Source organism: Pungitius pungitius, chromosome 12 (genome assembly GCF_949316345.1).
Source record: "Pungitius pungitius chromosome 12, fPunPun2.1, whole genome shotgun sequence".
Classification (NCBI taxonomy): Eukaryota; Metazoa; Chordata; class Actinopteri; order Perciformes; family Gasterosteidae; genus Pungitius; species Pungitius pungitius.
In genome coordinates, this window is record NC_084911.1 from 1,807,041 (window position 1) to 1,825,076 (window position 18,036).

Here is an 18,036-nt window from a genome sequence, read left to right on the forward strand (position 1 = left end):
AAGACGGAAAGAGGAGCATAGCCTCCCAGTGTGTGTGTGTGTGTGTGTGTGCGGTATCGATTTCAGCAGCTCTTCTTCTCAAGCTCTACTCGCACATTATTGGGTTCAGCGCTGCACCGCGCAGCCAATCAAATGGCTTAATACCACTCACCTGGTAGCCTGCAGGCCAATCAGATTATCTTAATCACGACACCCACCTTATCGCTGGCTGATTCTGCTCATCGAGTGCTGTGTGTCTGTGTCTGTGTGTGTCTGTGTGTGTGTGTGTGACATCACATTACCTCTGTGAAGAATGAGAGAAGCCAAGAGCAGGTGTTATTTAATATATAAGTAAATGTCTATTGTATATATTCATGTTTTAAAGTTGTGTCCCACTAACGCGCGACACGCCTCCCCTGCAGCGCTCCACTGTGGAAGTTTTAGGGTGAGGAGAGGAGGAGCTGTGTGTGTCCCCCCCCCCCCCCTCCCCCTCTGACAGAAGGACTGAGGGAGACAGAGTGGGGAAGGGCAGCCCTGATTAATGTGGAACCAAGAATATCTTCCCGCTGCCTTCCATCTTAGCTAATGTGACCTGCCATATGGGTCACTCATTACAGCGTGTGTGTGTGTGTGTGTGCGTGTGTGTAAGTACGGACACACTGTGGCTTTACCTACTGTCCGTTGTCGCGTTCTTTTATCTCTTTTTCCTGCAATTACTTCTTATCCCTGGAGCTTTTTTTTTTGTTATTCCTCAGCATCACACTTTTAACTCTCGATACAAACAGCCCCCCTTCTTTGTCTTTATCTCTCCGACCCCCCCCCCCCCCCGCTCAGGTACATGATGAACGTCACCTGGGATGGCAGAGACCTGTCGTTCACAGACGACGGCTACCAGGAGTTCCCCAAGCTGGTGGTGATAGTTCTCAACAAGGAGAGAGAGTGGGAGAAGGTAGGACCTCTGACAGCAGGGTGGATCTGGGAGGCCGTGCACGTGTGGGTGTGTGTGTGTGTGTGCGCATGTGCACGTAGCCATTCAAATTATAGGAATTTGGGGGTTTATTCTACGCGGGAGACATATTGTTCACACAATAAAATAATATATCATTTTCATATATAGAGAGAGATATTGTGTGATATTCATAATGTGGTTTAAACTATATTTTATGCCATTCTGTATTATATTTCTGCATTTCATGCTGGTGTGTTCTTATTGTTCAATTATATTCTATTTTAATACAGACAAACACTAATTATTTAATTACGTTCACATACTGTTCCTTGATGATTTCGATGCTGCTAATCACACTATTATTTTCTTGTCATTTTTACTCAAATTATATATATACTTTAGTCCTTTTAATGTATTCTTACCTGTTGTTTTAGTTGAATATGTGTATATATCAAAACTTATATTTATGTTAAATTCAAAAACGTTCTTTTTTAAAAACTTTGACAGGAGTTCAGTTGGTATAATAATTCATTCCTTATGCATAGCATCATATTATGGGCCAGTAACACATCTGTAATAACTCCTTAATGTGTGTTTGAGCTCTCACACAAATCCCAGTCTTTGTGTTTTTCTGACTGACGCGTTTCTTCCTGCAACAACGCAAACTAAACCGCAGTGAAAAGCATCAGCAGCTGAAGCGCTGATCGATGAGCGCGTCCTCCTGAACGGGAGGAGGCCTCTGTGCACAAAGTGTGACGGACTTTAAATGGCCGCCGTGTGTCTTTATGCCTCGAGTCTGAAACTCCGGGGGGGGGGGGGAGAGAGAATGAGGAGAAAGGAGGTGAAGGCCGTGTGCTCATGTGCATCTCTCCATCCCACCTCTCTCTGTGTGTCTCACTTCACGTCTTGTGTCACCTTTCCTTCAACCTCCTCTGACTCCCCCTTTCCCTCCCCCTCCCTCCCCCCCCCGAGCAGATAATCTGTGCTCTCGCTGCGTCTTTAGCTGTGATTGCTGCTGTGGTCTCGGGCAGCTCTTCAAATCACAGCTAATCAAAGTCTGAGGGCTCCGTTATTGGGGCGACTGCGGGTCACTGCTCCTGCATGTGTGTGTGTGTGTATGTGTGTGTGTGTGTGTGTGTGTGTTTATTCTTTAACTCTGGTTATTGACAGAAACAGTTTGTGAGAGACTGGCGACCTTTCTGGTCTTTATTCGGGCCACATCTGAGTGTGAGTGTGTGTGTGTGTGTGAGTGTGTGTGTGTGTGAGTGTGTGTACAGTATTCCTTTCCGCACATCCTCTTTAAGACACATCTGTCATGCTTTATGCTGACACACGCAAACACACACACACACACACACACACACACACACACACACACGCCTTTGTTGGTGTGCTGAGAGGGGGGTGAGGGGGGGGGGGGGGGGTAGAGTGTGTTGTTGTAAACAGAGAGTCTGTGAAATTGATCAGCGCCACTCGACAGCGGTGCAGAGAAAGACACTGAAGGCAAGAGAGGCACAAAGTGGAGACATAATTGGGCGCTCTCTCTCTCTCTCTCTCTCTCTCTCCCTCTCTCTCTCCCTCTCTCTCTCTCTCTCTCTCCCTCCATCCTCCCTCCGGTTTTCGCCGTCCCACCCATGCGCCAGAAATCCGCTGCACACAGAGAGAGAGAGAGAGAGAGACGGAGGGAGAAAGGGAGGGAGAGGGAGAGACTTCCATGATGATCAAGAGATAAAAATTCTGTTACAGCACTAAAATATGGATATGCACTAAAAATATAAAATGTGTCCCCTCGAGGCGCAGAAAGAGGAGACGGGGGAAAGGAGAGGAATGTGGAGAGAGAGAGGGAAACAAACGAGACAGATGGGCCGAGATAGTCAGAGCAAATGAACATGAAGAAGAGGGAGAGAGAGGTGGAATAGTCACATGACACAAAGATGGGGCAGAACTCTGGTTGAATCAATGAATCATTTCATGTTGGATGTTATATATACTAACACGTCAAATTATATTCAGCTTTACGTACTTTACGCCATGAAGCTCGTTGAAAAAGTCTCTGCGCGGCTCCTCGGGGGCCATTAATGGACGTTTGTGCCAGATTTCATTCCAATTCATCCAGTAGTTTTTTTCATCCGGGCATTTCCTCACAAAACATCTCAAAGAAAGCACACATCCGAAATAAAAAAAGACGCACAGCAAGAGCTCAAAATGATCTGCATCCTGACATAAAATAAGGTTCCAATACTGTTTTTTTTTCAAATTGTAGAATGTGTCCATAAGTATAGAAATGCACAAACTATGCATCAGTTCACTGCGCTCTTACATTCCATTGCAATTAAATCAGGAAATGTATAGAAGTTTTTTCAGGAGTTTAAAGAAAATGTCCCTGCTGGTGAAGCTCTGAAGACTTTCCAGATCCATCCGCTTGCAGGAGGTTCCTCGTCCGGAGCTGCAGCGTGTAAGTGTGCGTATGAGGACGTGCAGGGTGGAAACACACAGCAGAGACACACCGAGGAATTGAAAGGAGGGTCCTCATGCACACACACACACACACACACACACACACAGTGATCCAGGCGTCTCTACTCTTTATAAAAGCGTTTCACTTTAGGAGAGAAGTCTTAATCCCTGGATGCGTTTTGTTTCTTTCTCTCTCTTCACTCTGTCATTACACACAGGCGTCCACGCAATCACACTTAAATATATATATATATATATATAGTACTTCATATGAAAAAAGAGAACGCGTAGGAGGGGGAGACGACATAATTTGCTCTGACAGTAGTGACAAATACTGTTTTATGACTGAATAGGTTTCTGCAGCCTAGAAGGAACTCATTCTCCCATAATGCACCTCGCCCCAGCGATTGGCATCGACTGGCACGAAGAAGGTGCTGTGTGTGTGTGTGTGTGTGTGTGTGATAATTAGAAACACGGCTCCCCCTGGGGGGGGGGGGGGGGGGGGCGAGCGTCCTCTCATCGCCTCTGGAGGAAGGTGATGGCGCGATAGGATTGTCGCCACGGGGCGTCATAATGCAGTAATCCCACCGGCCCCGTCATCACAACCCCCCACTGTCACACACACACACACACACACACACACACTCCTTCCTATGCAGTGTGTGTAATATCTGCTATTTCATACGGGGAGATTCAGCACTCTGCTGCTTGGCCGGTCGATAAAGAGAATCCTCCATCCTCTGCGGGCATTAATTTATAACCCCTCTTTCTTTAATTAGAGAGACGGAGAGACGCAGAAGGAGTGGGAAGAGGAGAGCAGGAGGACAGGACATCACAAGAGCTGCTGAAGTCAGCTTATTCTTCCTCCTCTCCTTCCCCCCCCCCCCCCCCCCCACCCCCGTTCTTCAGACGAGAACTTTTATCCCTCTGTCGAGTTTATTGATTCATTCGAACCAAATTAGGCCCGTCCTCATAAGGCTCTGTTAATGATTGACACCCAACCATAGGGAGCTATCCCTATTGATGCCACTGACATATTTTAAGGATTAGCAGCCAGTATGGAATGTGCACTTTTTAAAAACCAAAAGCAGGGAATGGAGCTCGAGTCGTGGCCCGGCGGAGCGATGCATTGATGTCGTCACACGCACACTGAGACCAGGAGACGAGTCCTGACTGGTCCTCCGATCCCCTCTGACCCATCTCCGTCCGATGGTTCTGTTCACTCCGGGATCCCTTCATCTCTCTGACACAAGTCCCATCAAAAGGACTGATTATGCACACGCAGTTCCCAATTGAACCAATGTACCCCCCCCCACCCCTTTCACACACACACACACACACACAGACACACAAATGTGGCCGTTCCCCGGAGACTAAAGGTGACACACAAGACAACGCACACATGCCACCTCAGCATACCAACCTCCCCCCCCCCCCCCCCCAAAAAAAAACCCCCACACTCACAGACACACACACACGTCAGATGACAGCGGACTCCGAGCGGAGAGGAGACTGTAATCCTGTCGGAGGGCAGAAAACCACTCCAGCAAAACAATTAAAATGCTAATTTCACTTCTTCCTCCGTGCTCGGCTGCTCGCTGTGATGTGTGTGTGTGTGTCTGCGTGTGTGTGTGTGTGTGCGTGTGTGTGTGATATGACTGCAGGGGTCAAAGGGGTCACCGGTTAGCTTCGCTATGTTATTACATTACTTGTGTCATGTGTGACTTTGACAGTTTGATTCTATTTTGCTCACACACACACACACACACACACACACACACGTGCATTATGGTTGTTGTGCGTTTAAATGAGCGCGTGGGGCCCACAAAGCGCCTGCGGAGACAGAGCCAGAAGAAAGAAGGACTTTTGTAACCAAGGTAAAGAGTGAAAGTGAGTTTTTTTTTCCATTCCTGGAACATTAATAACTGAAAGCTTGCCTCCCCCCCGGCCTCCCCCTCACCTGCCCAGTCACATAAAAACATGCATGGAGACCTTACAGAAACACACACAGAAACACACACACACACAGGAGGAGGTGTGACATCACTGTTCTGAAAAGGTTGTGAATTATTGACACAATGCTTCCAACCGCCCCCCCCCCCTCCATCTGTCTCTCTCTCTCTCTCTCTCATACACGTTTGCATTCGTTGCAACAGTGTGTCCACGTTGTTTTTTTCATCATCACCACTTCCACTTCCTGTCTACTTTTAAGCATCCGACCCGACGGCCCGGCGAGCAGCTTGAGACCCCGAGGAGACCTCTTTGAGACCCTGAGGCCGTCCTGTGTAGATCCCCAACACCACCGATTCCGCAAGTGATTCAACCATCTGTTCGAGCTCCACTCATTTGTCCTCACCTCTCCCCCCCCCCTCCCCCCTTCCCCCCTCCCTTCCCACCCCACCAGATGGGGAAACTGGACAACCGCAGCCTGACCCTGAAGTACCCGGTGTGGCCGCGCTTCAACTCCGACGGCGACGCCGAGATGGACGACAACCACCTGTCCATCGTCACGCTGGAGGAGAAGCCCTTTGTGATCGTGGAGGACGTGGAGAGGCTCACGGGGACCTGCATGAGGAACTCGGTGCCCTGCAGGAAGCACATCAAAGAGTAAGTCCGCCCCCCCTCCCGCTGCCCAGGTCAGAGAGGTCGCTCAAAGGTCAGACACAGGCCGGGTCCGCGCAGCGTTTAGCCTTTAGCCGCGCGCACGGCCCGACATCCGAAGCATTCGAGAGATATTTAGGCGACTGTAGGCGGTGGAGATGACATCACCCCCCCCCCCCCCATCTCTGCGGCAGCTCCTCTCCTCCCCCCCCCCCCCCCCCCCTGAAGACGACGGAGGCGACTGCTGAACTCAGCGATTTACTTCCTTCCTCACCAATTTTCTCTCTAATGCCCAAACAGTGGCGGCCGCTGTAATATGTTCCTGAAGTATACGCACACAGTGAGAGTGGCTTCAGGCGGTGTGTGTGTCTGTGTGTGTGTGTGTGTGTGTGTGTGTCACTGAGTGGCTTCAATGCTGCTGAATCAAAGCATGTAATTGGTTTGTAGATAATTTAATATGATTTCTCTCTACTGGAACACACACACACACACTACACTCATCTTACCACTGCACACATGTATGCCAACAAAGTTACTGACTAACTATTAGTCAAGCACACACACACACACACACACACACACACACACAGACACACACACACACACGCACTCACACACACACAAACAGAGCTGATTAGGTGGTAATAGGGTTCCAGGGAAGAAGCCAACAGAGATTTTCATCTAGAAGGACTGTGAAGTAGGGCGGAGGATAAAGCATCTCCAAGGAAGAACACACACACACACACACACACACACACACAAACACGCACAAGTTCGTATACACTTTCTGCTGCCACATGTCCACTCACTCACAGGCCAATGCGTCCGGCCTCGTTCCTCCCTCCCACAGCGTCCGCGGTGTCCATTTGGAGAAAGAGGGTTGGGGGCGGAGGGAGGGAAGGAGGGAAGGAGGGAAGGAGGCAGGGAGGGAGAGGAGTCGAGGCGGGGGTCGGATCGCGAGGGGGGGTGTGGAGGCCCATCCATGCATGCAGAACCACAAATTCACTCATCCAGGCTAGTCCGAAGGACAAGGCACACTCGCACGAGACACACACATAGCCCCACCGCCCTCCCTGGAGACACCCCCCCGACCACCCCTTTAGGGCCCCGTGGCGTTTTTGCATCAAGTCGGCCTGGCAACTTCACAAACAGCCTCAGCAGCGTCACATGGTCTCTCTGTCGGGGCGGGCAGCTCTCACAGCCCCCACCAGCTGAAGGTCTCCGTCCTTCTACTGTCCTGGTTATCGCAGGTCCTCTCAGCAGATACGTCTCCAACAGACGCAATAATTCGGACTTTGGATGCTTCTGTCCCACTGTCCCTCTCTGCGAGGTCCATTCGGCTGTGTCCCGCTGGCGGTGCTCCATCACTGTGGAAGTCACGAATCACCTTTAATGGAGAGAAAGAAGTTCAAACTCCTTTCAGGGACAAAGACAACACCCAGACGCCCTGGATTTGTGAACACATGCACGTCTTGGACGTAAATTAGTGTCTTCATTTCCATTGAGCTCTAACAGCTGCACCAGATAACATCTTCAATTCGGAAAAAAATGACTCTTTTCCCGCTTTGTCTCTCGTGTCTCTCGTGTCTCCGTAGCCAGTGGCTTTGTCTCCGGTCTGAGGACATGGACGTGAGGATGACACAGGAGTAAAGAAACGCTAACGTTAGACACCGCGGGGTTTCAGCTCTGAAGGAGACGGCCGGCTGTGTGTGTGTGTGTGTGCGCGTGTGTGCGTGTGTGTGTCTTTCCATCAAGTTTGCGTCCAGGTTGTTGTTGAACTGAAGGACGAAGGTTGTCTCCTCCCAATTAGCACACATCTCAAAGTTAAATGAGAGTCCCAGGTGGCCGGGAAGAAGAGTCGACTCCGGTGTGCGTGCGTGTCTGAACTCTCACATTCATGCGGCGCAGATGGCACGAGGCTCGCAGATGCAACGCCGTCATGAACCTCCTCCTCCTCCTCCTCCTCCGGAGGGACTTTTTCAAGTCGTCCGATGTCGTTTCCTGAGTAGAACGACCTGAATTTAAAGGTTAAAACGTCCCGGGGCTCGTTCATTGGTGCTTTCGTGTAAATAAAAGAGGGGAACGGGAAGAAGAAGACAACCTGTTTTTGTTGTTGTCTGTCGCACAGGATTCAGAGAAGCAGGGCCGGGTCTAGGCAGGGGCAAGAGGGGGCCTGGCCCCCTCAAATAAATGTTGTGCCCCTTCAAACTAGGTGCTGGAAGTAGGTGCTGGAGCACAATGCCCCCTCAAGATTTGTGGCTGCCCCCTCATACATGCCTGTCTAGACCCGGCCCTGCAGAGAAGCGGATTGACCTGCTGACCTTCTGTCTTTTGTGTCACAGACCCTAAGCTGCACGTCCTAATTGATCCGAGCCGCTGCAGGTAAAAACCACGACTGACCATGTGTGCGTTTTTTTGCTCTTTTTTTTTTGGTTGCTTTCTTTCAGCAACACAACTGAGGCTGGTGGGACGTACATCAAGAAGTGCTGCAAAGGCTTCTGCATCGACATTCTGAAAAAGATTGCCAAGTATGTCAAGTTCACCTATGACCTGTACCTGGTAACCAATGGCAAGCATGGCAAGAAGATCAACAACGTCTGGAATGGGATGGTGGGAGAGGTAAGAGGAACCAAAGCCAATTTAATAATCAATCTATTGTACGACATGTTTACATCATGTGCATCATTGTTGCACCACTTGTAGCCTTCCTTTGCACTTTTTTCAAGTAGCGTTAGCTTCTCTATGGTTTCAATTAGCTGCTTTAACTTGAAGGTGAAGTCCCAGAGTTCCTTCTAGGACCGTAAACTTTATTGCATGAGCTCACGGCATTTTCACTGAACCGAAGTTCATCTTACTGAGCACTGACACCACCCCCCCCCCCCCCCCCCATTCACACGTTGATAATATCGATGGAGGTCTGGAGCATCTTTGGCCCAAGCTCTTGTGACTGATCTCAAGCCTGATCTGGGATCTGCTCACACAGTAATGTGGGAGAGCTCCAGGAGCCCCCTGTCCTTATCCATGATGTGCCTGTGATGCTTCTCGGCTTTGGGTTAAAACACAATGATTAAACATCTCTTGTTCTTCTCTTCCTTCTTTCATCTCCGACTTCCTCTTTGTCTTCCTTTCCTCAAACGTACCATCTTATCCTCCTCCTCCTCCTCCTCCTCCTCCTCCTCCTCCTCCCTGACATCCATCTCATTCCGTCCCCATGTCTTTGCTACTTCATCACTCACCCTCCTCCTCCATCCATCCATCCATCCATTCCTCCCTCCCTCTCCTCCGCCCTCCTAAAGGTGGTCTATAAGAAAGCCGTCATGGCCGTCGGATCTCTGACGATCAATGAGGAGCGTTCTGAGGTCATCGATTTCTCCGTCCCGTTCGTGGAAACCGGGATCAGTGTCATGGTGTCCCGTAGCAATGGAACGGTGTCCCCGTCAGCCTTCCTCGGTAACTGTCACCTCACGACTCTCGCCTTTGTTGTCGATCTCGGGCGGGGGTGGTGGGCTATGGGGGGGGGGGAGACTTTGATCCGTCTTGTTTTTGGGGGGTTTTCGGTCGGCGTGAGTGCAGGACGGTGTTTTTTTGTGTGTTCCCTTGAGATAGCCGTCAACACGCGCTCTTTCGTCAGAAGGGTTCAGCCTCGACTCGTTGCCTTCTGCCACAACGACTCGCACTCACCTGAGAGGCCGTCAGGTTTTAAACCGAGCGGCCTCACGCACACACTGTGACACGTGTGCAACAATGCAGTTTCTGCAGTGAAAACGGCCATTAGCAGGAACGCTGCACCGTGGACGCTGGCCAGCGCGACACATTTCTGCTCACTGTGCCAGCAGGGCTCTCACACGCATTAGAGGCTGGTTTAATCTCAGCGGTAGTGTTGTGAGCTCAGAAGGAGGACAGGAGTGCTGACACCAGAGCTTACCTCCTCACACTGTCATAGGGTGGGGGAGGGGGGGGGGGGGGGGGCAGCATGCAGGAGCCAGCTTGTTAGCCGCGAATGCTGATTTTAAAGATGTAAAAATGTCATTCCTTCTTTTTGTCTCTCCCTCTCAGAGCCATTCAGTGCATCAGTGTGGGTGATGATGTTTGTGATGCTCCTACTGGTCACTGCAATGGCTGTCTTCATGTTTGAGTACATCAGTCCCCTTGGCTTTAACAGGAACCTGGCACAAGGAAGAGGTGAGCATGTAAACACGCGCATCAGCTGCGAGACGGCCGCCCCATGCGCGCGTCCCTCTGAACCTCTGGCACGCACTCCGTCCTCTCTCTTTCAGACCCCCACGGCCCGTCCTTCACCATGGGCAAGGCCGTCTGGCTGCTGTGGGGTCTGGTCTTCAACAACTCCGTGCCAGTGCAGAACCCCAAAGGAACCACCAGTAAGTTCATCGTGTCCGTGTGGGCCTTCTTCGCTGTCATCTTCCTGGCCTCCTACACCGCCAACCTGGCCGCCTTCATGATCCAGGAGGAGTTTGTCGACCAGGTCACCGGGCTCTCCGACAACAAGGTGAAGGACGGAAAATGTTTGTTTCAACCTGCTGTTTCGTAGAAAACCAAAGAGAGGCCTGAAGAAATGTTCTTCGGGTCGTCTTTTGCTCTACTCCTTCATCGGTCCTACTTAGACATAATGTAACTCGCTACGTTGAATATTATTATTTATTCTTAAAGTATAAAAGTAAAAGGCAGGTTTTTCAAAGCCGTTGGTACTCGTGGTACTTAAGGGCGCAGAACTTGCAGCGCAGTCAAAATGAGTTGTTTTTGCACCCAACCATCTCGAGAAACTCTTACAGAAACAGCCAGGGACTAAAGTACAGATACCCAAAATATCTTCTTAAGTAAGGTAACAAAGTATTTGGACTTTGTTACTTGACTCCTCTGCATAAAAATCACGTTCAAAATGTGTGATGACTCATTGACTAAATATATGATATAAACAAATCATACACTAGTATAGAACTGTGCACGTTAGCAATGCATTTCCTATGTCAGCCTGGTTGTCTTCAAATTCAGAACCGGGATAGAATTAGAAAGCATATAGATGTTATTAAAAGACTACTCACCTACGCAGGTTTCTTTGCAGGTATGTGCAGTAACGAGCTGGTTCACTTCATTCAGGCTTGAGTAATGTGTACACAGCACACGTTTATCTCCTTCATTGGTCAACGTTAGCGTGAAGAATATATGCTGCGTCATGATCTTTTCATGAAGTAAAACTTCCCTCCATGTGATATTACAATCCGGCTGCACTAAATATGACCTAATAACCCAATTCCATTCCACATCGAGCATTCCTCTTCTGCCAATTCAGCGTGGGTTTGTATTTGTAAGACATTTACACAATTAATCAAAAGTCTCTTCCATGAATATACTTCACTGTTTTATCGCTGAAGAGCAGTTGCTGCTACAACACACGCTTCGGAATGAGAACGTAGCGTTAAGAGAGGGAAAGACAAGACGGTGCAAAAGGCCCTGCAGGTTAAGGAGGACGGGCCGAAGGATTTAAGGCAGAAGGATTTAAGGCAGAAGGATTTAAGGAAAAGCTCGACCCAAATGTAGAAAAATAGAACGGAAGAGCGAGACAAAGGGGGTGCAGAGCTCCTGAGGAGAGAGGGACAGATGCACGAGATGCTCCCAAAGAGAGAATATGAGACGCAGGGGCTTTTGACAACATGCAGCAGGAGAGGAGGAAGGGATGGGGGGCCGGAACGGGGGGGGGGGGGGGGGGGGCGTAAGGGGTGCAGCAACTGGCAGGAGGGTGACTGAGGAACAGCGATAGCCGAGAGGCCAATACGCACAAGATGCTGGAAGACAACAGGCGGACAGATATGGGCCAAGTTGACGGCTGAGGACGGGGAGGGAGAAAGGAATAGGGTGAAAGGCCGGGGGGGGCGGGGGGGGGCAAGCAACAGAGATATGGGAAGACAGAGCGTGTCAGAGAAGAAAGAAACTGGACAAAAAGGTTAAACGGCCATTCAGACGGACACTGAGCCGACATGTGACCAACGAAACCCACGAAGGAAGCCCGCCGTCGGGAATCTCACCTTGACGCGCTTCGACCGCCACAGTGGCCACTAGGGGGCAGGACGGACCAATCAGATGGAGGCAAATGGGCCGCGCAGCGAATCGATGCCTCGTTGTAACAGCGGCCTCGTTAGAGGAGCAACATGGCCGTCCCATTGGAGGAGAGTTTTTTTTTTTACGGTGGAATTGTCTGGGATAGAACAAGAGCAGAAGTGCTGGTTTTAAGTCGCATGTTTTGAAAGTATTTTGATTTTAAAAAGAGAGCAGGGGTGGGGGGGGGGGGGGGGGGAGGAACAACAAAAGAGGCTAAGAGAAGGTCAGTCCGGAAGAGCTGAGGTAAATACACACAACAACAACACAATATAACACAATATAAGGAACTTTCATCTCCACTTTATTCTCCCCCCCCCGTCCTACTGTGAGGCCTCTTGTGACGCTGACACACACGCTGCGTGACATCACCACCGACAACCACACGCACACACACACACACACACAGCGTGTTCATCAACGCGCGCTGACCTGATTACACAGCAGAGGCACACGTGTGTGCGGGCAGATGCAGCATGCGTGAATATTTAGATTTGTATCTATGTAGATGTGTGCAATGAAACTAGTTCATCAGCTGTTCAGCCATCGAAAGCCCAGATGTTTTTGTTTATTTACAGTTGAACAAAAAGCCAATGGCATGCTGATACGAACCTTCGTGCACCGACATGTAGATAAAAGAGCTTGTCATTCATTATTATTTCACAGAGCTGTACAGACACACACACAGACACACACACACACACACACACAGACACACACAGTATAAGTGGATGTAACCGATAGGATGTGTGTGTTTTTGAGGGCAGATTGTTGCAGCAGTGCTTCAGGAGGGACATGAACACTCCTACAAAACCGTTGACCTGTTCACAGATGAGATTACGCCTGGGGGGGCGGGAGGGGGGGGATGCAAAGTGTGTAATAAAACTGGCCAAAGGAGGACCTACATAGGAAGGGAAGAGAGACCTTTTAGGAGCAGAGTAAAGGTGCCGACAGTGGAGTGTAAGTATGATTTAATCCAGATCAAAAAGTAAAAATAGCAATGAGAAGGGGGTGAGGGATGGGGGGGGGAGGGGGGAGGCATGACAATCTCAGAGATTAAGTAACACTTTGATTGACTTAAGTTGGGCAGTTAAAAGAATATTTTAGTTTCCACTTATTTTTTTTAAAGTGGAATTCGCAACGGGAATGAATCGTTGGATAAACGCACAGCAGATGACCTGTGGACACACACACAAACACACACACACACACACAGTTTAACCTCTGCAGCCCAAACACACTCCTGAAATATATTTCGTCCCTTCTACAGTTTCAGAACCCGTACGCATACTCGCCTCCGTTCCGCTTCGGGACGGTTCCAAACGGCTCCACGGAGAGGAATATCAGGAAGAACTACCCCGCTATGCACCAGTACATGGTAAAATATCACCAAACCGGAGTCACCGACGCACTTGTCAGCCTCAAAACGGGGTAAGGAATCGGGGTGTGATCAAATACTATTCCACTGATGCAAAATGTTCACCCGTCAACCTCAAAAGTGTGTTTGTGTGTGTGTGTGTGTGTCATCGACAGATAGCTCTGTGCGTAATTGCATGTGTGTGTGTGTGCGTGACGGCTCCCCTGGGACTGCGGGTGAATGGGCTCCCTCACTGGGAACAGCGGGAGCTATTTTTAGAGCTGGTCCCCACAGCGGAACCGGAGACGGTGTGTGTGTTGTGGAAGAATATCGATGGCAAACAAATTTGAGAGAGCACAAAACTAATTTGAGCGCTGCTTAGTCTGCAAGTCGAGTTTTGCAAAAGCGCACGAGGTCAGATCCGTGAGAGCAGGATACGATTTGTGTAATACCTTTGAATTAAAAAAATTACTAAACAATCTAGACACTAATTAATAAAGTAGCTGGATATTTACATAGCATTTGCTGTATGTCTTTTATTTCCAGCATTTATTTGTGTTGTTTGAAACATTTAAAAAAACGAGGCATGTTATGTTATACATCTCCGCTCTCCATACTTGAAAATGTAAGTCAGCTTTTTTATTTTTTCATGCAGATATAATATTTAAAAAAATACATGAACCTCTCAATGTCGGAGCTTATGCATCTGAAACGGTTGGCAAGCGGCTTCGTGCGGTCTTAAAGTGGTCCGAAGCTGCCAAAACGGAGAAAGCAGATGGAGAAATGATCCGGATTGCACTCAGAAAATCTGATTCGGCTCTTACAAATCTGTGCCTGTGCTCTCTCAAATGTTGACTTGCGGGCTAAGTAGCGCTGAGAATTTGTCTTGTGCTTTGAAATCTTTTGGCATCCACATACTTCCATAACGCATCCGTTTAAGAAAGGACCGGGAGTTCATCCCCATGGGCAGGTGGAAACGGGGGATAGGAAAGTGGAGGTAACAGAAGAAGCGGGGGTGGGGGGGGGGCTTGACTCATCTCATCATCACATGGGAATAAGAGGTGAGGGAAGAGGCCTGATTAAAGGACATGAAGGAAGTGTGCAGGAAGGAGAGTGGTGATGGAATGAAAGAGGAAAAGTGACGGAAAAGGAAAGAAGGGGAAATGGAGTGTGAGAAGAGAGGGCGAGGACGTGGGGGGGTCGTGGTGTGTGTGTGTGTGTGTGTGTGTGTGGGGGGGGGGGGGGCGTTCATTAAGGAATGGACAGATGGAAAGGGAAAATGTTGGGAAGGAGCCGGTAAAGGACAAGGGGGTTGATGAGCCCATTCGACCAGGGGTCTGATTGGTTGATTGCCACGGGGAGGGATCCAATCAGGGCTCTCAGCTCGAAGGACGCGGTGAGAGAAAGGTGAGGGGAGGGGAGGGGGGGGGTAGAAAGAGATAACGAGTGCAACAAATACACGTGGATGTGGTTCACGATCCATAATGTCATGCTTGTGTGTGTCTTTCAGCTCATTCTCTCTCATCCATAAAGTCATAAGTCAACTGGTTAAAGCACTCCTGCAGCTGTAATACTCTCAGTGCTCTCGCCTGTGTTGTTGCATTAGCATACAGCACAGAGGTAAACACACACACACACACTCACACACACTGAGCCGCAGGTGTGCGCAGCCTAGAACCCCCTCACTGATGATTCTGTCGTGTGGAATTAGCAGAGGAGCAGCAGCGCCCAGCTGTTCGAGGCTCGATGGCTGGATTAGTGCCGGCGATCGGTTACAGCCGGCCATCGATTGGATCCACGGATCCAAATGACTCGCAGTACCCTCAGAGTCTAGAATATCTGATCGGTGTCTGCTCCAGACGATGTTGCGTATTGCCAGCAGGACGACAGGGTCGGCACAGCGGGGGGGTCTCAATGCAAAGGGAACCGGCAGAGGAGTCTACAAAAAAGTGCAGCTAGAATCCGTGACACAGGAAAGTGTTAACGTGCAAATGTGAATGTGGATGAGGATGTGGATGTGGATGAGGATGTGGATGTGGATGAGGATGTGGATGTGAATGTAGATGTGGGTGTGGATGAGAATGTGGATGAGGATGTGGATGAGGATGTGGATGAGGATGTGGATGTGGATGAGGATGTGGATGAGGATGTGGATGTGGATGAGAATGTGGATGAGGATGTGGATGTGGATGTGGATGAGGATGTGGATGAGGATGAGGATGTGGATGAGGATGAGGATGTGGATGTGGATGAGGATGTGGATGTGGATGAGGATGAGGTTGTGGATGAGGATGAGGATGTGGATGTGGATGAGGATGTGGATGTGGATGAGGATGTGGATGAGGATGTGGATGTGCATGTGAATAAGGATGTGGATGTGGATGAGAATCTGGATGAGGATGTGGATGAGGATGTGGATGTGGATGAGGATGTGGATGAGGATGTGGATGAGGATGTGGGTGTGGATGAGAATGTGGATGAGGATGTGGATGAGGATGTGGATGAGAATGTGGATGAGGATGTGGATGAGGATGTGGATGTGGATGAGGATGTGGATGAGGATGAGGATGTGGATGAGGATGAGGATGTGGATGTGGATGAGGATGTGGATGTGGATGTGGATGAGGATGAGGTTGTGGATGAGGATGAGGATGTGGATGTGGATGAGGATGTGGATGAGGATGAGGATGTGGATGAGGATGTGGATGTGCATGTGAATAAGGATGTGGATGTGGATGAGGATGTGGATGTGGATGTGGATGAGAATCTGGATGAGGATGTGGATGAGGATGTGGATGTGGATGAGGATGTGGATGAGGATGTGGATGTGGATGAGGATGTGGATGTGGATGAGGATGTGGATGAGGATGTGGATGAGGATGTGGATGTGGATGTGGATGTGGATTTGAAAAATGTTGTGTGATTGCAAACTTTACCGAAAAGTTTCTAGGTGCCCCCCCCCCCCCTCCCAACTAAAAGGAAAGTATTCTAGAGTAATTTTACCTGGTAAAGGATTACATTCCAACGGTGTAGAGGAATGCAAAGCAGTGCTGCTACATTTTATTCACCCAAATACAATGAATCCTGCTCGAAGCCAATACGTCTACCAACACACAGACACACACACACACACCAACCTTCTCCTTGCTTCCTTGCTTCTCAACAGTTCTCAACAGTGCGTAGCCACGTGTAGACGATTGCCGTCGTGCTGAAGTGCAGACGCACACACACACACACAGCATGTTTGGACACACAGCCTGCGTGAGGATGGAGCCAGTGCCGGGTTAAGCTAATTACACAGCTGAGCTATCGGCTGTGAGCTTCCGTCAGAGGGCTGGATCTGACATTCAGTAAATGCCAGCCAGTCACAGCGCTATTAGCAGGGCTCTCTGTGTGTATACGTGTGTGTGTGCACGTGTGTGTTTGTCTGTGTGTGTGAGAGAGCCGGCACCGAGAGCGAGACAGAGAGCAGCGGTTGGTGACGGCATCAGTTACATTGAAAATGTCAGTCTGGGCTCTTTTCGTTTTGCAGACACCTTAAAACACGAGTGTGTGTGTGTGGAGTGTGTGCGTGTGGAGTGTAACCATTTGCGTGCGACTGTAGTTAGTCCCGCGGGATTGACCCGCTGCGCACTTCGGAAGCGCAGAAAGAGCCGTCCTCAGCTTTTGTGTCTCACTTCTCACTCAGTCCTCTTTGCAAGAAGAAAGAAATTGAAACCTGTCCTGCGTCTTCATCCCTCTGTCTGTTTTCTTCTGTCTCTTTCCTCTGTTCTCTTGTTCTCGTCCGTTGCAGGAAGCTGGACGCCTTCATCTACGACGCTGCGGTGTTGAATTACGCAGCTGGCAGGGACGAGGGATGTAAGCTGGTGACCATTGGCAGCGGGTAAAGCAAAGCTTCAGTTCTTTAAAAAGACACTTTCACTGTGGACTGTCTCCACGTCATGATCCGATTCCGCCATTCTTCTGTCCAAAAACCACCGCGTAAAGTCCTGTGACGGGTTTGCTTGTGGGTCGTAGCGCACGGACACATGTGTAATCACAGGCTGCCATCACACGTACAAAGTGCGCTGAAATGCTCTCTTGCTGCGAGTTAGATGAGAGGATTGACCACCTTCCTGTCTGTGCAGTGAGTATGAAGCTACCTCCAGCAGCTGGCTAACGTAACTCAGCCACTGAGAGCTAGCCCGCCTCAGTCCAAAGGTAACACCTCGAATATATCAATCAATTGGGCGTCTCTCAATCTGGACCTGTTGCCTGGAAACCAGTGGAGACTCCAGGAAGACGCTGGTCTCCAGACCCTATACAGTATCTATAAATATTGTATACTGGCAATCGAAGAAAAAGGAAAATATTTAACTTTCATTGCCATACGTCCATTAGAATTATTATTGGTCTTTGGCAGTCGTTCCTCCTCTCCACACTGCAAAGAGATCTGTTTTTTTTTAAAGCAATTGAGCACTAAAGTTGCCTTAAGAAGGGACCTCTTCAAGGCCAGGGTGGAGGGTGGAGGGATGATCAAAGCGGCCAACAGTGTTCCAATGTACATATGTGGCAGTATTGTCACAAGCCTGATCAGATGAAA

At 49.4% G+C, this 18,036-nt stretch overlaps 1 protein-coding gene across 1 annotated transcript in view; it reads left to right on the plus strand.

Moving 5' to 3' along the window:
• The window catches only part of grin2aa (glutamate receptor, ionotropic, N-methyl D-aspartate 2A, a), an 87,762-nt gene that overhangs the window by 59,749 nt on the left and 9,977 nt on the right, over positions 1 to 18,036 (plus strand). Inside the window, exons 5-12 of the mRNA XM_062566193.1 lie at positions 765 to 928; positions 5,790 to 5,992; positions 8,434 to 8,605; positions 9,283 to 9,436; positions 10,043 to 10,168; positions 10,264 to 10,493; positions 13,368 to 13,528; positions 17,248 to 17,337. Coding sequence (XP_062422177.1) covers positions 765 to 928; positions 5,790 to 5,992; positions 8,434 to 8,605; positions 9,283 to 9,436; positions 10,043 to 10,168; positions 10,264 to 10,493; positions 13,368 to 13,528; positions 17,248 to 17,337 — 1,300 coding nt within the window. The remainder of the gene's footprint in view (positions 1 to 764; positions 929 to 5,789; positions 5,993 to 8,433; positions 8,606 to 9,282; positions 9,437 to 10,042; positions 10,169 to 10,263; positions 10,494 to 13,367; positions 13,529 to 17,247; positions 17,338 to 18,036) is intronic.